Source organism: Aythya ferina (genome assembly GCF_964211825.1).
Source record: "Aythya ferina genome assembly, chromosome: 3".
NCBI classification, from domain to species: Eukaryota; Metazoa; Chordata; class Aves; order Anseriformes; family Anatidae; genus Aythya; species Aythya ferina.
The window spans coordinates 72,725,031-72,747,178 of NC_140298.1; the positions used below are offsets into that span (position 1 = coordinate 72,725,031).

At 40.7% G+C, this 22,148-nt stretch overlaps 1 protein-coding gene across 2 annotated transcripts in view; it reads right to left on the reverse strand.

The window, feature by feature from the left end:
* Positions 1 to 22,148, reverse strand: part of LAMA4 (laminin subunit alpha 4) — a 98,307-nt gene that overhangs the window by 58,147 nt on the left and 18,012 nt on the right. For both annotated transcript variants that reach the window (XM_084514580.1, XM_084514579.1), the window contains exons 2-4: positions 18,499 to 18,600; positions 6,780 to 6,904; positions 3,035 to 3,115 (exon numbers count right to left, since the gene is read on the reverse strand). In XM_084514580.1, coding sequence (XP_084370706.1) covers positions 3,035 to 3,115; positions 6,780 to 6,904; positions 18,499 to 18,600 — 308 coding nt within the window. The remainder of the gene's footprint in view (positions 1 to 3,034; positions 3,116 to 6,779; positions 6,905 to 18,498; positions 18,601 to 22,148) is intronic.

The following is a 22,148-nucleotide window of genomic DNA, read 5'->3' on the forward strand; positions in this document are numbered from 1 at the left end:
TTTTCCAAATTTCAAAATGTTTATGAAGTTTAAAAAAGAAAAACATGCCCCTCTGATTTAAAAAAAAAAAAAAAAGGTTGTACTATATGATTTCTTCTGAACTCTCAAAATCTTGCAGCATTTCCCTTTAATTTTCTGTGCTTAGGCATTTTCCAAATGCCTGTCTGTTTCACATGTCCACCAACTCACAGAAGCCACTGAGCAATGCTTGGGTGAGAAGGGTGCTTTGCTTACTGCAAAGCTTTGGCTTTCAGACAGTGACGAGCAAAGACTGCAAAGATTCCCATCAGGCCTACAGTTTCTGCCCTCTTATGAAGGCAAGATGATTTTTTTTTTTTTAATTTTCTGAAATACGACATTGAGTTCACTTGCCAGAAATGCAGTGGCAGTTGCTCACATCCTCACAGATACACTTGTGGGCCTGGAAGTGAATGCTGCTTTTTATGACCATCTGACTCACTTTTATTAGCCATATCTCCTCATCTGGAATAGCTGTCTAAAATAAATAGGAAATTTTAGAGTGTGAATAAATGTGTCAACTTCACTTTCTCCTTCCCTTTGCCACTGAGGGCATGTCACAGGCTTGGATTGTGGCTGGCCTCTTTTGAATGGTTGGTAGCACTTGGGAAGAGCAGGGATGGATGGATGGAAGCATTGCTCCATCTCTGCACTTTATGGTCTGAAAAAGTAGAGGCCTGTGGTAAATGTCTTTTTCCTCTGTTGTATCAATAAGGGGCTCTTTGTTGCTAAGAACATTTCCTCTCCCTTGTGATTTATCAGCATTGTGGAAATACTAAAGCTGCTAAGTTAAACTTTGTTTCATCTTACAGCCGTGTTTGCTTCCTGCAATTATTTGTGAGTAAAAAATTAACTTCCTCTTCACTGGCAATGCCAAAAGGACCTTTCTCATCTATTCACTTTGGACATTAAAGCATCATTCTCTCAATTATCTTTTTTAACTTTTGGGCACTAAGAAAACCTGGATTTCAGCTGCTACCACCTCAGTGCTTTATTGCTGGAGTCCAGGAGCAAATGTTGAACTGGGAGGTGTGTTTTCCCAGTTCTTAGCACAGGCTTTCCACCACACTGTCCACTGGCACACATTAAAGAAACCAGCTAGACTTGTGCCAAGTCCTTGGAGCAGCACAAAGGAACCTCCTACTCAAGCACCAGGGGAAACGGAGCGGGCTGTCTGCCAGGCACTGCCCAAGGAGCGTATCCGCAGCTCGCTGCCCCGAGGGAGGGGAGGGAGGGATGAAGGGCAGTGGGACCTTGCCTTCCTCTGCCCTGGGGACATGAGCTGCTCTATGGGATGCAGGAAGGGCAGGGGCAATGTCCCCTCTCATCTGGTGCTCCTACACTGCGACTGCTGCCAGCACCAGCAGGCAGTGGTGGTGATGCCCAGCAGCAGTGTGAACAGGGCAGGGGCTTGCTCTTTGGCGAGGGGACAGGGATGAGCAAGGCATCTCTCATTAGTCTTTGAAATGCTTTTTGTCCTATTTGTCACAGATGGGAGCAGGACCAGCAATCCAGGAGGAGGGAAGTGCCCTTTGTCACTGCTTGACACTTACCCTAGCAGCTTGTCAAGGACTTAACCCAGTGACCAGGGCAGGTTGATTTCTTTCTGTAGCTTTTCCTAACCCATCTATGCAGTTTTGCCTTCCTTGAGACAGCTGCAGCGTGTAAGGCTGAGTAGTGGCTGTTAGAAAAGAAAGCTGCTGCCATTCTCTGCTGCTGCAATAAATATGCTGCTCATTTCATACAATTTGATTTGCTTGTAGTTTAGGATGACATTTTAATAACTATTAGGAAACCTCACTGACCTTTTAATTGTCTGTGTTATCCTTTGTGCATACATCTGACATTTCTTAAGAACAAAAGCATACAGCCACAGGCCTGGAAAGAAGGCTTTCTTTTTTTTTTTCCCCCCCTCACATTTTTGTGCCATCTGTCAAGAGGGCTTTCACTATTGCTGTCATTGTGCTAGTGCTGTGGAGGTAATAGGCTGACATTTTTACACCCTCTATAAGGGCAAAAGTCTTCACTTACCTATCTATCTATCTATCTATCTATCTATCTATCTATCTATCTATCTATCTATTTCCATCTTACCCTTTTCACATTGATTTCTCTTTGCATCGGGAGAAAATACCCTTTCTCTGTTCTCTAGAAAAGTATTGTCTGAATTCAGACCTTGCCCATTAATGACAGTGGATTGAATTTTTAAATACTTCAGGGGCTTAAAGGAAAATGAAAATGAAGCATTGAGAAATTCAGGGTCTGAACTATCCCCTCAGTCTTTGTGTTCGATGACTTTTAATTTATTGGATGCTCAAGGAGAATTTTTGAATTATAATCACGTTTCTTCACTGAAACACTGTCCATGTGTGTCCATGGTGAGTAAGATAGGCCTTTACGAGACAGGAGAGCTATATTTCTCTGCATAGCTCCATTTATTTGTGTACTTTGTAATTTAGAAGATATTTACTGGAAATTGCTTGTGGGTATAAGGAAAGTTGAAAAGCAGCACTGACCTGTGGTTGTTTGCTTTAATTATGTCTGTGAAATACATTTAAAATTTAACGAAGAAGGAATCTGCTCATTAAGAATGTGAGCAGATAAGGCATTTTCTCCTTTGCTTTTGAAGCATTTAATTGGCAGAAGCCTGATATCTTTTCAGAGCAGGGAATTGCAAGAGGCATTTTTGTGGTAGCAATTTTTCACTTCAGCTGCTGTTTCTGGTTTGTATTTTGATTTGTAAGTTGTATTCCTTTTACAAAGATCACCACATGAGGGTATACAAAGTGCAAGAACTGGATCAAAATACATCAGATGTAGAAGCCTGTCCTACCCTGAGATGTCTCCACAGCGAATCCTTACAGATTTTATTATGAACTGAATGAAATCCTTTGACAAACATGATTCAGTCAAATGAATACACATCCACAATGTTTCTCCCCAGTGTGCAAAGATTCCTTTGAAGGCTCATGGACTTCGGCATTTTGACCAGTAAGTCATCCTGTTAGTTTCTTACCTTTCACAGTTAGGTCCTGCATAGTTTTCCTTACACACACAGCGCACGCTTCCATTTTTTCGGTAACAGGAGTCTGCAAAGCTGGAATTTCATTAGAGTAAATCATTAGAATAGCAGGCAATGGCAAACACTTGGGAGTTTATCTTTATAAATGATGGACATGTGCTGTCAGTGCAAACTCTGTCTCTTGGTTCCTCATGACTAAATATATTTTCACAGGTATCCTTAAACTTCATATGTGATGTACACTATACTCCTTGTCTAGTCTTTTATTGAGTATAGAAAGCACTAATTAGTGTATGACACTATGGAGCTATATAATTCCCAGATATATGTACATTTCTGTATTGCAGTGTAGATCGGAGACACCTTCAGGTTTTATTTCACGTCTTTTAGACCAGGGACTTGGATAAATATGTATGTCATGCAAACCTAATTGCTTTCTCTCTTGTACTTTAATGGACATGATATTGCTTTTAAAAGGCACTGCAGAGCGCCCTTCAGGAATTTAGACTCTGGAATGGGTACAGTAATTTCCTGTGCAAATCCCACAATTTTCCTTAAATCTGATCTGGAAGTAGCAAGTGGAAAACTGAACTAATTGGTGCTGTCCTCATCTACAGTAATTGAGGATTCTCCATGGTCTCTCTGAGAAATCTGGAAAGACCCTGGGGCCCCTTGTGAGATCAACTTGCCCTTTAGTGATACTGATTGCAGTAATGTCTTGTACTGTAATTTGCATTGTCATGATTCTAAACCATTGATTCCTTGCTTTCTGATGTTTTCAGGATTTAACAACTGTGCAACAAAATAGGAGACAAGAAAGAGCAGCAGCCAAATTTGGAAAGTGCAAATTCCATACACTTCAAATACAGTGATATATATGACTTAAATACATCTGCTGTTAGAAGACATACGTCCTAGAGGTGTTTCCAGTTAGATTGCAATCTGTTCAAGATCTGTTCCCAGTACTGGGAAGCAACTGGCACACTAAGTGGCAGTAGATGTCAGCTGCAGGCCCACGATTTCTAAAATGGAGGCCCTGAGACCTGCAGCTAACATCCTGAGTGGTACCACCTCTGGTTCCTAAAGGGTAGTGTGCCCCTTGAGAAATGACAGCATCAAGACTGTAAGTCTGTATCTTCCTCTCTGTCTCCTGTTCCAGTATGATGCTGAGCTGTGCTGGGCAGCTGTAGCAGTTTGCATCCCTTTTGCACAGGATTTCAAAAGACTCAGAGCAATGGGAAAGAGCATGATCTACACACTGCTTGTTCCAGGAAAGAGCTGCATTGAAAGGTGACAAGAATTCCTGCAAAATTTGATTTTCCATCAGCATTTCTCAGCTACTAGGACACCCAGGGTCAAATAAAACTGTGTCTGGGTCTGTGTTGTCTCAAAACATTTCATATAACCAGAGAGAACACAAAATGAGATCCTTCTCGCAGAATTCACAAATTGACTTCAGTAAAGCTTTTATGAGAACATGTCAAGAAAATCATGAGAGTTTGGCAGCCTTCCTCTTTTTTTACAAAGCCTAATTCCTTCACGTAGTTATACAAACCGCATTGTGGATTTACGTTATGAAATAAGACTGAAGCCTTCCTGAGATTTTGTATTTTTTGTGACCTCTTAGGGGAAGAAAAGGTCATACAATTCCCAAAGGTTTAAAAAGAAGTAACATCTGCTGGACTGTGAAGTAATGCCCATCCCCCTTTTTTATTCCGAAGAGATGACATTACACTTCATGTGGTTTACTCCAAAAGTTCCCTGGACAGTAGACATGAAGATGGTCTGGCCAGAAAAGCTGATGACACGCAGATGAATCCCAAGAACAAATATGTATCTGATGAGTCTGTCAGTTTACAGATTTGGTCACTTTGTCTAACTATTACAGATTCACTGGTTATTTCTAAAGAGAAACAGAGTTCAAAACAATAACCTTTACGTATTCTTTATTTAAGGCATTTAATGCTTCTCTGCTGTCTGCTAGAATTACTGTTTTGCCTTACTATACATGGAGTAGGACTAATGGAGGAAAAATACAAGAATAAGAAAGAATGGCTGGCCTTTGAATTTAGTTATGCAAGGCTGAATGTTGCTCAGTCTTTATTATTTGCGTTCCAGACCCAGCTGAAGGCTATTGCTGTGGTCAGGTCTCTGTCATGCAAGAAGCTGCACAGGAAATTTCTGCGTGTTATTGAAATACAGGCATAAGGCAAGTTGTGTCAGGACACTATTTTAGATGTTGCCTTCAGGACTTGATTCCAAGGAAAACTCTGAAAAACTGAAGTGTATTTTTACAGGGATAATTCTAAAGGGGTTGCATGCAGATGTTGAAGCTTCCTCATGAAGGCTCCTAGCAAGTCCTGTTCCCTATCCCACACTTCTGACCTTTTGGGTTCAGGGCTTCCTTATCTCTAGGAGCTCCTTATCTGTAGGGCTGCTTGTGGCTGGGGGCACTGCCACAAAGCCTGGTGGTCTGTGGGCTCAGGCAGGGTCTGGGCTCAGGCAGAAGCGGCCATGCTCTGCCAAGTGGCACTGCAGGGAGGAAGGCCTGGAGGTGTGCCTGAGCCACCCTGCTGTGTCCTGGTTGGGTTTTGGGAGCAGGCAACCCAGGCTGTGTGTGGTTGGCAGTGCTGCTCCTTACACCCATGTGGCTGCTTTGTGCCCAATAGGTTAAAAAAAATCCCTTTTGCTAAGGAGAAAGCACAGCTTCCGACTGTTGTACTTCTACTATTTCTGGCATTACCTCTGCTACTGAAACTGGAGGAAGCAGGAAGCCTTGTCTGTGAGCACCCCCCCTCCTAAGCTTTTATAAATGTAAGCAAAAATAGGTTCTCCCCCTGTCTCTTGAGGGTTTTCTCTCTAACCTAGTCAGAGCTGTGGGTTTTCAACAACAGCTGTTCTTCACCCCACGGCTCTCCTCATGTCTGCACCTCGCCACGAAAGCCAGGAGGTGACCTGTAGGACTTTGGCCAGAGAGATTTTGTCCTGTTGCCAGTTTGGGCTTGTGCCACCGAGCAGGCTCATCCCACCTTAGGACTGGATGAGTAATGCTATAGCAACCACAAACAAACACAATAAGAAAATTCGCCCTTTGTGACAAGCCCCGCTTGGAAGTGGAATGGGAAAGAAAAAAAAAGAAAAAAAAAAAAACAACAACAGAAAAACACACAAGGGGAGTAGGTAGCTCAATTAAAAATAGCCTCAACCTATTGGCAAGTGTTTAATAGCATTTCTTCTGGGCCCTGCATTGCAATTTGCCTGGATGTCTTTCTTGTGGAGTGTGGAACTCAAGAAAGAGGAAGCTGATAATATACTGTTCATCTGCACTACTGATGTGCCACTAGGTCTCCAACAAGTGGTTACAGTTTGTAGCTTTTTGCTTCTTCAGAAGGCAAAAAGTGGGTGACACCTGGATCCCGTTGGCTCATCTTTGGTTTTCTACTAGGCCTCAGAGCTTCTTTCCTGAAGGTGGCTGTGTGTCAGCTGAAGTGGCAGCATGCCTGTCACAGAGCTCTCCCACTCCTTCCTTTTATCTTTCAGCTGAGTAATCTCTCCTACATAAGAGAGGGAGAACCTGAATTTGTTCATATATCAAATATTGTGATTATAAGTGCCTTCCTATTTTCCTCTTCTGGGAAGGGCAGCAGCTTTGTCTCATGCACCCAGGCAGGGATGCTGCCCCCACCTTACAAAGGGCCCAAAGCAGCCCAAACCAAAGACAAACAAAGACTCTACGTACTTGGCAGCTCCTGGCAGGGGACAAGGGCAAGGCTGGCAGAAGGTGGGCACTCCTCTGACAACGTCACCGATGAAGCCGTCCGGACACTGATCGCAGTGCTCCCCTGTCGTGTTTCTTTGGCAGCCCTTCAGTGAAAAGAGAGAGAGTGATGAAAGTCAGATGAAAGTACTGCCTAGTTCAGAAAGAAATCATTTAGCTAAACACCTGGCCAAGCAGAATAGGGGTTTATGCCAGACCCCAATCCTTCAAGGAATCAAAGGATGAAACCAGACCCATTATTAGCTAGCACAGCTACAAATAAAAATGCTCTAAATGATCACACTGGCCAGCCAGCAAATGTTGGCAAGGTGCAGGAGAGGACAAAACAGACATATGTGCGTGCTGGGTGCTGGAGCAGAAACAGCACCGGCTGCTGTCAGAGATGCCATGGGTACTCAGGTGTAGCGGTCAGCTTTGCTCTGAGTTGTAAGTGCCAGCAGGAAAGATCCCTTTTGCTGCTATCAAAACAACATGAAAAATGTCTGATGGTAAATGCTGTCAACATATTTCAGTCTAGGCAGGTTTCAGTGAGGCTTCTCCTTGGGCTCGATGATTGGAAAAGAGCATCAGGGGAATCTGCAGGCAAATGGTGGCTAATACACCATGTGGCTCTGATGCTTTTCTCCTGAGATGAAATCTGTTACAGTATCAAGGGATGCTTTATCATTATGCCATGTTCTCATCTTAAAGGAGGTCTGCTTAATGGTGGGAAGAATTGGGAGCCTAATATATTTCTTTCTCATGCCAAACTACATTTGCAGCGGCTTTTCTATAAAATACAGAGCAACTGCACAAAATGTCTCTCACTTTCTAAGCAAATTTTATCTCTGCAGTCTGATATTTCTGAGGAAATATAATTCCCCATGTAGAGGAAAATCAGCCACTGGAGTTCCATGACAATAAATCAAGCTATGGTAACTTATACAGAATATTTATTTGAAAATATTTCATGATGCTGGGTACAAAATTGTGCCTCTCAGATAACATACATACAAAAGTCAAATTTCTCTGTAAATGACACTAAATTGAATTCAGAGGTTCTGCAGGCCCAAATAAGCATTTTTACATCATTTAATTTAAAAATGGATACACACAGATGTGACAGATTACGTGGGCTTTCCCCTGTGCACATGGCAATGCTCCCACCTTCATTTCAGTAAAATACCCAGAAGCTGCCATTGAAAACACACAACCCTCCAAATTCTAACTGTCTTGTTGAATTGCTTTTCAGAGAGTAGGAAGGGTGCAGAAGCAGTTTTCTTTCTTGCAACTGTGCAATGGGTTTTGCAATATCCCTGAACGAGAACTCTGCAATGACACCACTTCTTACTGATACAGTATGGATGCAAACAGCAATGCAAAGCAAGCAAAGAGCCAGGTCCATGGCAGAAGTGTGCAGAGCACTGTGCAGTGCATATTTGCTGTGGTTTTGGGTTCATGTCCTTGATTCTCCTCTTCAGACCTACAAACAGCAGATCATGGAAGCTATAGACTGATGAATGTAATTTCCATCCCTGGTGAGATGACAGCATCTGTAATGAAGAAGAAGGTCTCAGCGTATGTGGCTAAGCACCATCTGAGTCAGGGAGTCCTGCTTCACTAACCTGCTGTATAATGGTGCAAATAAGCAAGTGTATGAAGGGGATTCAGAGGACATTTCCGGACTTTCAAAAAAGTCAACTAAATTGTCAGAGGACTTGAAGAATGTTTCTTTTGCAAATTGAAATCTGGTAAAGGCTAGGAAGCAAAGGGTCAGGTGTAATGGTCACTTTTCAGGATGGGGAAGTCACTATTTAGATCACCTAAGCTTTGGTCCTGAGAACAGATTTGTTCAGTATTCACCAGTGTCTTATGAATAGAGACCAAAAATGCTAGGGCTGTTCAGGTAGGAGAGAAAGGCCGACAGGAGAGGGTATTTGAGATATGTAAAATAAAGATAAATAAATATATTTATTTATCTTTAAAATAAATAAACTGAATAAACTGAATGCAGGACAATTGTTCATTCAAAATCTGTAGTACAGGAGAAGAGGAACACTCAGTAAAATTATTAGGAGACTTCACTTTTAGGAGGTTTGACTTTAAAAGGTACTTCTTTATCCAGAAGATAAGAAACTTCTGCAACTTGCTGCCAGGAGGCAACAATTTTTGCAGGGGTGAAAATTTCCAAGAGAGATTCATGGAGAATGTGTTCATAAATTAACACTAAGAGGATTCAGGATGTCTGTATGCTACATATTTATATATATTAATGTTCCTTAATAAAGCAGCTGTGAGTGCTGGTGGAGTATGAAGCCAAGAGACCTGAGAAACAGGCCAGGCTAGATGTTATCCCCAAACAACATGTCCTATTGCCACCACGGGAGACACAATGTTGACTGCAGAGACCTTTGGTTAAGGCCCTGCAAGGGGACCTCTTATGTGGTGTTCCAAGTTGGTGCAGGTGCTAGGAAATGACTGTGGTGCCCTGGTTTCTCCTCCGGCAGTCACTTAATCTCATCACAGAAGTCTCCAAGCTGTCAGCTGCTGGTGGTGTCTGGAAGAACTCGGAAGTTGTGTGTCAGATTTTGGGAGCACTGGTGGTGTTTCACACTGGGTTCTGTGGGCAGAGCTTCTTCAGTACCACCAGGCTGGGGGTGGCTGAGCTTAGCTTGCTGCTGTCCTGCCGAGCCAAGACCCTACAGATCTGAAACTCGCTTTCTACTCCAAACATGGCGTGTTCTTTGAATAAAATAGTATGAGGAAAGAGGAATGAGATTCAGGAAGATGTTTAATGAAAACAAATAGTTGTGTTTCACTCGCACATGCATGCATTGCTAAATGAGTTTTGTATCCCAATATTAAAAGTTTGGTTTAGTGGCAGAATTTTGCCCTGGCAACACTGATGGTTTGTTTTCATAAACCTATGTGCCAATATCATCAATCTCAATTGAAAAGCATCATTTTAGTAAAGGACAATCACTCTTGCCAGAGCACATCTGATGTTTTTTAGCCAATCTTCTTTATTTGAATCTCATTAAAGTCCCCCAGTTAGGACTTATTAATTTAGTTAGACCTCTTTTGATTCAAGGAGACTTTGTGTTGTTGCATTTTTCTAGTTATACAAAATTCATTGCACAGCAATTATTTATTTCTACAAAGCTATGATTTGGCCAGAGAACTCTATATCAGGTAGAATAAGACAAGGAAAAAAGAAAATAAAGGTCAGTCTCTTTTTCCATGGATCTGTAAATGAATTAGAAACCAATAGTTGCAGAGCATAAACATAAACGCCATTAAAAAAATAGCTCGTGTTTGTCATTATTCAATGCACATGCAATTTTAATGCACTGCAAGAAAGAGATGAGAGTGTGGGGATTGAGAGCTCAAAGAGAAAGAAGAAACCTGTATCTAATGTGCTGGTGGAGGCCTCAGGTGGGCTGCATTCAATTGCAGCCTTTATCATGCTCGTTGTTCTCCCTCTGAGCAATTCACATCACCTTTCTTGGCCTCAGCTCCCCAAAACAGTGTGTGGGTACTAGCAGAATAAATCCGTTATTGGTTCCCAGAGCTCAGACACTAATGTGATGATAACAGCAGGGCATCAAGGTAGCTAATGCTGCTCCTTAAATCTGCAATGCTTTTCATCTTCTAAACTGAAGGGAAGTCCTAAAAGGCCCTTTTACCCCAAAGAACATTGTAGATGAGTGCTGGAGGCACTTTTGAGGTTTTTCTCTAGTTAGTGATTATGGCGAAATGGCATTGTCTTATTTAACAAATCAGCTTTCCTGTGGATATTTAGAATTACAGTTTTACGGTGATAAAAGGTGTCCTTTTATGTTTTATTTTGTGTTAGCTTGGCATCTCCAACAAAGCTACTAACTACAGTAAGCCTATGAGACATCTCTGAAGGAGGGAGGATACACTCCCTGCAGCTCATGAGGGATCCTCAGAGCCGAGTGGGGCTGGTTTAGTAGTTTGAGATAAACGTTTTGCTTCTGAACTGGCCACTTTTGACTGAGAAATAATCATGGGATAAAAAAATGGAATTCCTTTTTTAGCATTCTTTGAGAAACTGGATATTAAGGAAGTGCTTTGCTGTAAGGATTACAAGGGGTATTCTTGGTGCAAGTATTCATACCTGTTTTAGAATGAAAGGCATCATTTACAGTAGGTGTCATAAACCTGACTGTGTGTGTGATTGTTCACAGCCTTCTCTGTCTCAGTGATTTGTTCAAATGAATTCACAAAACTGTGAAATGTTTAGTAATATTCGTGCCCCCCCCCCCCCCTTTTTTTTCCAAATAAAGCAACTCAGTATACATTTTTTTGTTTGTTTCCTTTGAAAGACAAGGAAAATGGAAGTAAAGATCTCTAGAAAGTAGCCATTTGATATGTCTTTAAGGACATCAAGCACTGAAGCTAGCAGAAAATTGTTGCTTGTCTTTGCACAGAACAGGGTGAGACATGATACAGTTATACAGCTCACAAAAACAGATACAGCTATGCAGTGAAAAGTATTGCAACAAAGCTATAAAATACTCTTTTTTTTTTTTTTTTTTGGAAACTATGTTTGGAATTTACATTAAGCTAAAATTATATGCTTAATTCTTTCCATATGCCCATGTTAATACAGCCTTTATTTTCATAAAGCAAAAATAGGCAGAGGCATCCTTTCTCCTTGGACAATCCAGTTTCAGAGGAAGTAATCTGATGTGATAACAGCCTGGTTTCTGAAAGCTTCTATATGAGGATATAGCACACCATCACTCATCCCTCATTACACCAGCAGCAACTTGTCATATGACAGAGTGGCTGGATTGTATTTTCCTGTGTTAAAAAATGCCTTTGTTTGACCTTTGCTGGTCAAACTGCTCTAGTCTCATGGACTGTCATCAGTCAGGGTGAGCATTTCTACCTTGCCCTTACTGTAACCATCTGTATTCCACATATTCGCACATGAAAAGGTGCTGGTGTGTGTGTGTGTGTGTGTGTGTGTGTGTGTGTGTGTGACTGTCATCACTGAGCTCCTGCACTTCCCTGCAGAACCAGAATTGCTGTTCTGAGATCACGGATCACTTAGTGTGATGCAGTTCTGCTCTGTAAATATGCTTGTGCAGAAATAATATTGAAGAGTTTATTGCTTCTCGTCAGGCAGGACAAGTAAAATTATAATTTGTCCATCCAAAAGGCAAACATGCTTTTCTGCAAATGAATATTACTAAAAATCTAAGATGTGTGAATCTGTCCCACCTTAACTTAGGATCCTGAAGAGAGAATAGCTCATTTTAATGGTCTTCAAAGGCACCGGCTTCGTTAAATGTGCCATTTAGGCAATTCCTTTAGGAAGGTTATTTCCTTGAAAGGCTAACACAGTGCAATTTAGGCAGGCTGTACCTCTTCCACAGGTAACTGAGACAGATGACAAATTTTCTGTGTACCCTCTAGAGTTAAAGGAGGAAGACAGGACCCGGCACAGAGTGATGCAGGGCACCTGTTTTAGGCATCTAATGTGGGATGGTATGGAGGCTTTCCAGGTCAACAAAAGTTAATACCCAGCCCTGCTTCTAGTGAGGCTAGTAAAGTGAACAAAATACTGCTACTAACAAAAATAAACCCTAAAAATATTGTCTGTGCAATATGGAAGTACCCTCAAGCCTCAGTTAGGAATTCTGAATATTACTTTGCAAATGAAAGCAGTCATTGTTACAAGATAGCAAGAACTGATTCATTTTTTACTCCCTTATTTCTTGTTCTTCTTAGAGGCAGTTTTGTAGCAATTGTTAATGCAGAAAGATTGAATGGGAATAAATAAATTATATGTGTAGAGTGATGAAATTGGTTTATATTACTGTCCAGTCTGTCTGTATTTATTGCTAAGCCAGTAGAGATTGGCCTGAGGTATAGTTATCTGGATGTAGATTTAAACTTCTCCAAATTTGGGAGGTGTCCTACAGAGCTGCATAGTGTTGCACATGCCAGCATGCCAAAACTCATTGCTGTCCCAAAATAATAATAGTAAAAAAAGGGCTTCAGCATAATGTCTTGAAAGCCATGAGATTTACATGCTTTATATTTTTCATCTTTAAGGTTTATGATCCTATCCTTCTCTCTCCAGCCACTGTGGGTGAGCTGCAGTGTTAGCTTTCAAAATTTCATGGAAGAGATGAGGCGCTAAGAAGAAACACTAAATGTTGTGCAACCTCTACTAAAGTGAAGACAGCTGACCACCTAAAATAATGAGAATAGCAACCCAACTCAGTTCTGAAACTTGTCTGGTTTGGGTCAGTGCGGCCCATCTATTTCAAAGTTTTGGTTTGTAGAACTTGTCATGAACTGAGGAAAGTAGAAGCTCATGTCTTGCCAAAAACACTTGGCTCTCTGCCTTCTCCAGCCATCTCTTGCCTTAGTTTAGTGTGAAAGAAAGGGCAACACTTCCTTGAAGTCTTGGTCTGGCTTCCTACAAGCCTCTTGAAGAGGCGGTGCAGGGAAACTCATCACGTTAGTGTCGTTGTTGCAAAGTTTCAATAGTAAAACCATTAGGACAGCAAATATTCTATGTTAAAACAGAGCCAAGAGGGAGGGAAATTTCTCCACCTGAGGCACTGACACTATTAAACAGTGGCACTTCTGACAACAAGTGTGTACAAAAACCCTCTGGACAAAGGCTGCATTTCAATATCAGATTGTTGTAGTTCTTGTTAACTTTCCAAAGGTGTATCACCTTGGGCACTATAGATAGATGCAGTCCATCTTTAAAGAAGGAAAGAGTGAGCTGTAAGCTGCAAGGCTCTTCATGAAGCCAGTAGTACCTAATAAGCTGGAGAGTTTTACTAGCTCCCTGTGGTTTTGTGCTCATGCTTGATGGATGCTTGTAGATCCACTGGCGGTTCTCCAGACCTGCCTTGGCAATCATGTGGAACATATTATCCTCTCAGGCAGAACTGCCAAATTGGTTCCAACCTTTCCACTCAGATGTAAACCCAAACACTAAAACACAAATCACTTACATGACAATACATTCTATTGTTGAGAATTCCATAAAAGGCTGGAAAGGAGAGAATTTATCCTCTCCATCATTATGATTCTTTGGCCTTTCTTGTTATGAAAATGGTCTTTATCTACTTATCTATCTATTGATGCATCTATTTTTTTTTTGTGTACTCTTTGGATGCCTTAGATACATACCGATCAAATATATGTAGCAGAGGATAACATAGCACTTGAAGTTTTGTAGGTAGGCACACACAAGCTGTAATGTTCTCTCCAGACTTACTGTTCCTGCTCTGTGTGCCTTTATGAAGACCTAGCCACAGAATAATATTTACCCTCCATTAATAGCAGTAACCACTTTCTGTGGTTATTGCACACTGATAGCTCAGTCCAACAAAAATTTTGTGAGGGCATCCAACTTTGCAGTTTTTTAATCCTTTCAGGCTGCCAATTCATTTTGCTGTGTTCTTCTGAAGTTACTGTCATAGTACTGTGCAGCCACCTCAAGTGACTTCCTTCCTAATGTAAAGCAAAATTTTTAATGTTGTAAAACCTGACTATGTTGCTAATGGCATATGGTATTAGAGCTCATTGCTTTAGGCAAGCTTTTTCACCTCTGTATGCCACTCATATCAGAGATGATCATCATGGCTACTGTGAAGTTCTGCTCAGTTTTCAAGTCATTTGAAGCCTGCAGCCATAGCTGAATTTTCAATAGCTGATCCCTCAACAAAGACACTCTAAAGAAATAGCTCAGCTGTGGATTGTTGGTGGGGTAGGGTCTGAAGGTGGTGAAAGAGGCAAAATGTTCCCCTCGTATCTTCAGATCTTACTGACAGTAAACCTCATTGCTTGGGCTTTATGCAGGAGACATGCACATCACTCTGTCAGCAGACTGCAACTTGTAGTTGTTACATTTTGACCCAGTTATTACATGTATGAATCTTTCCAAAATCAAAAGCTACATGGTCCTACAAGTGACTTCCTTTTCCTATTTTAGCTAGGGTTGAGAAGGTTAAAATACTATTAAAATATCAAAGTCTAAAATCTATATTAAAAATTACTGTTTCTTCCCCTATCAGCCTTACATGCATTACCAGATAATGTATTTGAAATGAAGTATTATTTGACATCTGTATTATATTATATCATAAATGGAGTTTGCACTGTGTTGACTGCTCTTCTAACATGGGCACATTAAAAGCTGGGCTGAGTGGCTCTTCAGTTATAATCACAGGATGACGTGATTGATTTCTGCACCAGTTTTATGTGGACATTTATCCAAGAAAGACTCTCTGCAATAATTTATTCTGTCTGGTTACCCAATGAGATTGTTGATTCATTGATTGTATCATTTGATAAGCTTTTAGAGACAAATGGGTTGGATTTACTCTCTATGAATAAGCTGAGAGAAATTTTAAAACAGGACCAGATGATAGATACTTATGTCAGCAGGAATTAAGGATGTGAGTACTTTACCCTAAGGCTTCGTTGATAGCAGTTTAATTTTATTTGATTTCAAATTGAGGGCAGAGGCCAATGAAAATTTCATTAATTTGTATGCAGTGGGAACTACACTCACTGAACTGATTTGGGGGATTTGCAAAATATGAAGGTCTTAGAGCATTGTATGGAATCTGACCCTTACATTTCATCCCTTTTGAAGTAGGGTACTTTTTCATTTTCATAATGCCTGAAGCTTGTTCATTTATTCAGGTCTTACAGCTTAGTTATTATTTAAGCAACAACAAAAAATAATTATCCACCCACAGAATACAATATTGTTATTGTTTTCACGTTGTCTCCCATCATTGTTAGCAGAATTAACTTAAATATATATATATTAACATTTAAATAATTCATTTGTGTGAATAAACATGCAAACATAAAACTTTTTAACTTTGCTGAACATCAGTTCATCTAAAAATCTTCTCTTAAGACTGTTCATGAACATCTATAACACATGGTTAGGGTAACCTGGGTTGCCACTGGGAAGCCTGTGATAAAACTTCAGAACACAGTTGCATGTTAGAAACAGGGAGATAACAGGTTTATACGGATATAAATGCAAGTCAACAACAACAATAATGAAAGATATGAACAGAATCTCTCTCTCTCTCCTCTCTATTTCCTTCCTCCCTTCCTCCTTTCCTCCCTTCCTTCCTCAGCATTTCAAAAATTAACAGAATGCAGAAAGTCATATGTCTAACTATCAGTTGTAGTGGTTGCCACTGCAACATTCATTGGAATAATTTGCCTAAAAATTAAGGAGGGAGAAACCAGTGAACTCTTATTACCATGTAATCCTACCTATTCCCTGAAATTCCCAGCCATACAGGTGCCTACTGCTCTCTGACCCAAACTCAGCCCACAGAACACTTTGGTCAGATCCATTCCTGTGCTTCTTGAAAATGGTCCATAAGGGTGGCTGCTTTGACCACTTATACTACCACCAATCATGTTCTTAACCATCAACTCTCTTTTCCCCAAATTATTCACATTCATTCATCTAACATGCTTCTGCCTGTTTTAATCCAAATTACATTTTTCTTTCTTTAAGCATTTATTCTCCCAGGCTATCTCAGTCACACTTTGTGGTTTACCAGTTTCACCAGTTGAAAGATTGAAAGATCTTCCCTGGAGACCTCCACATCCTCAGGGAAGTCCTGTTGTTGTAGTCCCCATGGGTATCTCTCATTCTGTTTTATTATCATGCCTTCAAAACCCTTTTTCATGCTTCTCTTTCCTTGCACCACTCCCTCTGTTTCCCTCTCCCTTTTACTCTTATTTTGCCATTGATTTTATTTTATTTTATTTTATTTTATTTTATTTTATTTTATTTTATTTTATTTTATTTTATTTTAATTTTATTTTATTTTATTTTATTTTATTTTATTTTATTTTATTTTATTTTATTTTATTTTATTTTATTTTATTTTATTTTATTTTTTCCCCTGTCCATCTTTATTCAGAAGTAAGTAGCCTGAGCTTAATGGCTTATTAAACCATTCAGACTAGCCATCCAATGGCTTATTTGAACTCAAGCAGTAAACTGGGCTTTAGCTCTTAGTTTCTTCTTTACTACCTGATCACGTCAAGGAGTTTAGTATCCCAGAGAAACATCAGTCAGGAATCCTTTGAGATTAGAGAATATATTTGAGAATAGATCCTTTGAGATTATTTCCTGATGATACAGCAACTTTTTTTTTCTTTTTTTTTTTTTTTTTTTCTTTCTCTCCAGCTCTTGACATCAGTCTCATTTTGTGTAGAAGACAGGAAGCAAGTCTTCTGTTGTGTTTGTAAACTGAGGATATAATCACTTTCCTACCTCATATATTCTGCTTCAGAATCTCTTTGGTTACCAGAGTCACGAGAAGCAGACGTTTGCTAAACTGTCCCTCTTGTTCTGAAGTATTCCATCAGAAACTTCCTCTTGTCATTTTCCCATGCACAGAAGTCATGTGCATGTGAAAGAGAATAGCTGGGAATGCCTCACAATGTAAAACCATTTAAAAATTTAATGTTAACCAATTAGGCCAATATGTGTTCTGCAGAAACTAGCTGATCCTATGCACACTACAGTGGCCAAACCATAATAATTATTCCTGGGCTGAACAGCTACACTGTCTTCCTCCCATGGGAATGGAAATGGAAATATTCCATGGAGCATGGCACTGTGTATAGCTATAACTGAAAACTTGGTAGAAGCTTCAGCAATGCAAGGTATGTGGGTATTATAAGGCCATTTTACAAAGAGACAAACTGAGGGCAAAGGTTTATGACTTGTCAAAAGTAACACAATAAATCCATGGCAAAGACTGGAGCTCTGGGATCTATACAAACCTGTAAAGAATACACTAATGCCTAGCTCTTGCTATGTGGTTCAGATACATTACAGTATTAACTTCCATCCTTTCTTTACCATATTACTGCTCTGATTACGCATTAGTAATTGAAGTTGGTTTTACTGCCCTGAATTTTGCTGTGGAGCTACAAGCGATCAACTACTAATGCAACTCACAGCTTTTTGTCTGAGCTGATAATGAGTGAGACCGAACATATGGGAAATTGTAATACTACCTTGGAGTTCAACATGCTCTTCCCTTGGTATATTATTTCAACCTCCTTGTGTTGTTCCTTCACAGCAGGAGGCTGCCATGCAGCAGAATTGCTATCGGTAACACATGTGTATACACTCACAGGGGTCACTCAGCATCGTAAATTGTTTATATGATATACAGTACTGTATTCATAAGAGGGAGAATGAAATGTGTTTGAATTTATGCATTTTTCTCTGGGGGGATACAAAACTCTTTCCACACTTCTGATGGACTAAAAATTTTCCCCAGCATACTGACTCTCACTAATACTGCATACTAAAAAGTGTTTTGACTCTGCAGAGATCATTTAAGTGAGAATGAAGTTTGGCTATGATAATCTCATTATTGTTTTGATCTTGGCCCTGACTTTCAGCAGAAAGCTTCTGTGGGACAGACAGTTTTTGCTCTATATTGAAACTGAGCATTGGTGGCATTGGTGTTAATAGGAGTTAGACCATGGACCACAGTTTCTTGGGTTTGCCTGGGAAATATTTCTTTCATGCGAAACCTTATGCAAGAGCAAAAGAAGATGAAAAGGTTCATCTTATCAGAAGAAAATACAAAAACTAGTGCAGTCATTCTGAGGGAGTGGCTGAGGAATTCCTTACCACACAGATTCCCGATCCATCAAGGCATCTGTTTGCATTGCCATTACAGTTGCAAGGAGAGCATTTTCCAAAGGTGGTACGGTAAAATCCTTCTTGGCATCCCTGCAACAAGAAAATAAAAATAAAGTATTTCCTATGCATGTGTATCCTGAGAGTTAGGTTTGGCAGGAGAAAGCACGAGGCAGGGGAAAGTGAGAACTACAATCATCAGGTCTCCCATGAGCACACTCCACAACCCTATCACAGCAGACCACACACACACTACTGAACTCCAGTCTGTTCACATATTCCCTGCCCTGGTGCTTGCTTTTTGCCTCATGATGTTTAAGCTTCCAGCATCCCCACCTGTGTCATGCCCCTGATGTAGTAGGTGCCTGCAGTGTGGGGTTGGGCTGCCAGGTTCCTACTGCATTTTGTGTTAGAGGATGGGTTAACTAGAAGTTACTGATCATTATTCGATAGAGAAGGTATATTCATAGGAAAAGAATTGCTTTTACTTAGAGATAAAAATAAAATGAAAGAGGATTGCTTTTGTATCTATTATGTGTAACATCTTGTTCTCCACTGAAGAACTTCCACCTTAGTACAAAGTTGGTGAGACATGAAGAAGCTGATCTCAGGAGCAACCTCTGTTGCTCAGGCAGTGCCTGTTCACCCCATGTAGCAGTCTCCCTGCATCACACAGATGATGTTAGATCCATGCAGACTCATGAACTTTTGGATCTTAAAGCTCTTACTCTTGCATAACTCTTGCAGTGTTGTTGCAGAGTTTCTGCAAAGGCCCTAGCGTATCATTCAGATCTCCAGAAATTATTTACCACACCCTCTTTTTGCTAGCACTTAAAAAGATATAATAGTCAGAGCCTGAGGTACACTTGGCTCTCCTGGAATATCTTTTGTAGCTGACTACACAATGCTTTCTATGTTCTGAGGTCACTTGCTCTTGAAAAAAGTAGGAAATTCAAGCAAATCAGAAGGTCATGATCTTACATAATTTGCATTTGCACGAGGTTTGGCACTTATTATGTTATGCTGCTCTAATTAGGCTTAGATCGCCTCTGAATCTTCTTCTTTCTCATCTTCCTAGGTTGCCATGAAATAAAGGATGATTTCTTTTCTGCACTGGGCCTTTGCATGCCCACTCTGAGCTATGACATGAACAACAAGACTACAATATTCATGCAGTGCTGCACAGTGTTATGTCCACTGTCTCCAAAAGCTAGGCTGTGAGTGGCACTGCTCGCTGGCCTGCTGGTGGCTGGGGCTAGTGAACTTAGCTGCATTGCTTCTGGGACCTGAGCTCGTATGCCTGCGGTGTGCTGCAGATACAGTTGTGGGACTTTGGACAGCAAAAGCCAGCAATACCGAGGTTCATCTCTGTGAGATTTTCCACTCTCAAGGGTGGATAGATGCTTTTATCCAGTTGGATGAGCAGCTCATTTAGGAAATAACATATCTTATGAGATGACTAACAACAAGCTTTACAAAACAGGCTTACAAATGAATCACTAATCCAATCTTATCCCAGAGAGCTCTGAGGAGCTGAGATGAACATAAATGGAAAACTCAGTTGCCTTTACCATTCTTACACACCATTTTTTATCTGGTTTGCTTTGGAAACACTTTCTTAGATAATAGCTCCTTGGAGGAAAAGCCTTCATCCATATCCACTTTGGGACAGCAGAAATACTATCTGTTTGCACTGCTTGTTTCAGTTGTTTAGTCTTAACACAGAGCTGTAGGACTGGCTCCCACCAGACTAAGGATTTCAGCTGAATGATTACGCCACACACTGTGGAAGGCAGACAATTATTTTCTAAATTGAAAACAGATTCATTTCCCAGTGTCTTTTTTGGCAATATTTTTCTCCACCCATATAGTTCTAACGCATGTTATGCTCTCCTATGCTCTTCAACTGGTGGGTGGTCTTGCTGGTCCACTAGTGTCTGTCCAAAAGCTTTCTTGGTTTTGCAGGTCTAAGCAGAATCCTTTTTCACATATGATGATGAATATGGACAACGGAAATGTATGAGTATATGCAAAAGTGCCTGTGCAAATGCTTCAGGTGGCCATAAATCTAATATCCTTTAAACTTCAGCAAGGGATACCCCTTGTACCTCTGTACTGCAGCCAAGAGTGGGCTTTCATCTAGTTCATTCAAACAACAGCAGCAAGTCAGGTGTAGTTCAGCCTAGCATCAGTGATTCCAGCTATATGGCCAGGTTTGCATGGCTTTTTCTGGAGCCTGCTGGGAACCAGCTTACCCCCTACTCTCAGGGGACATACTTCTCAGACCCTTGAGACATCTACCTTATTCTGGGGTGTATCTGCTGTTGTGGTTGTCAGACCCCCTCTTGAGAATGAGATGTAGGCTCCTAAGTCACCTGGGTAACTTCTGGCAACATTATCTCCCCATAATTTCTCAATTCACCACAACAGCTTGGAAGATGTTGATGCTCACTATTTTAATGCACTGTTTTAAACCCTGGGTTGCATCAATATAAACCAGAAATGAGGTATTAACAATCAATGCTATGAGGGAGATGGGAATGGGAGGAAAATTGGATACACATTGTTCACTTGGGGTTCAGAAATTTTCTCAGGCATTCTCAATTATTCTGATATATTTTTGTTGCCCCTTGCCCTACTAGTGATAATGGAGTGATCTGTTAGTTGTTCCAGGGCGTGAGCCAACATCGTATTTATAACAAGAAGTGTTAGATTGTTGAGCTAATTGAGGGATTCAAATGGCTGAATGTTCTGGGAGCACAAAATAATTGCATACAAAGCACAAACAGGTCTGGAACAAAATAGAAATATCCTCCCCAAAAAATTGTTATGTAGACAATTGAGTGAGGAACATATCCATCTACTGTCTGCTTCTGAATGCTGAAGACAATCAGTAGGCCAAAATGCTAGGTCTGCATTAGCAATTACATCTTTATAATTATTATGTACATATATATATATATTATTTTTTCCCCAAAGGGACAATGCTTATTCCAGTTGAAGCTCAAAAAGTCCAATCTAATGTGGAAGTTTCTGAGCTCTTGAAAATCTTTTATACCCATAGTGCATTTAATTTTCTTCTCCCCCCCCTTGCATCTGGATTTCATTATTGCATTTCTTAAAAATGAGAACCAGCTGCAGTGTTGCAAGTGCTGTGGAGTCCCTAGTCATGCTCTGTTGCTTTAGACCCTTCTGATGGTATGGGTTCAAGGTGGAACTAAAGATGGCAGGCATTCTAGGTATACAAGGTTATGAGTTTGCTCCCATTTATATTCAGGCAGCTCCACCAATTTGGTTGGTTGCAGCTGCTCTTGATCTGCACCTGAGCAGCTGAGGGCAGAACCAGGTCCCCATTCCTTCCACACCGCCAGCTAGCAACACCAGTGCAGCCACACTGGGGAAGGCATGCTTCTTGTGACCCTGTTTCTTCCTATTTGCTTTTCCTAAAAGAGTGCTGTGCTGGTAAATATGCACAGAGTGTTCTCTGTGGTTACATCTGCCTTTGCCAACTAGAAAAAGGGCAAGGCATGGCTTCAGACAGTGGCTTATGAACATCCATGCTGACTGGTGGTTCATTTTCTGCCTTGATCTTGCTCTTTGACAGACTGCTCTTTTCCTGACAATGTCCAGGCACAGCTTAC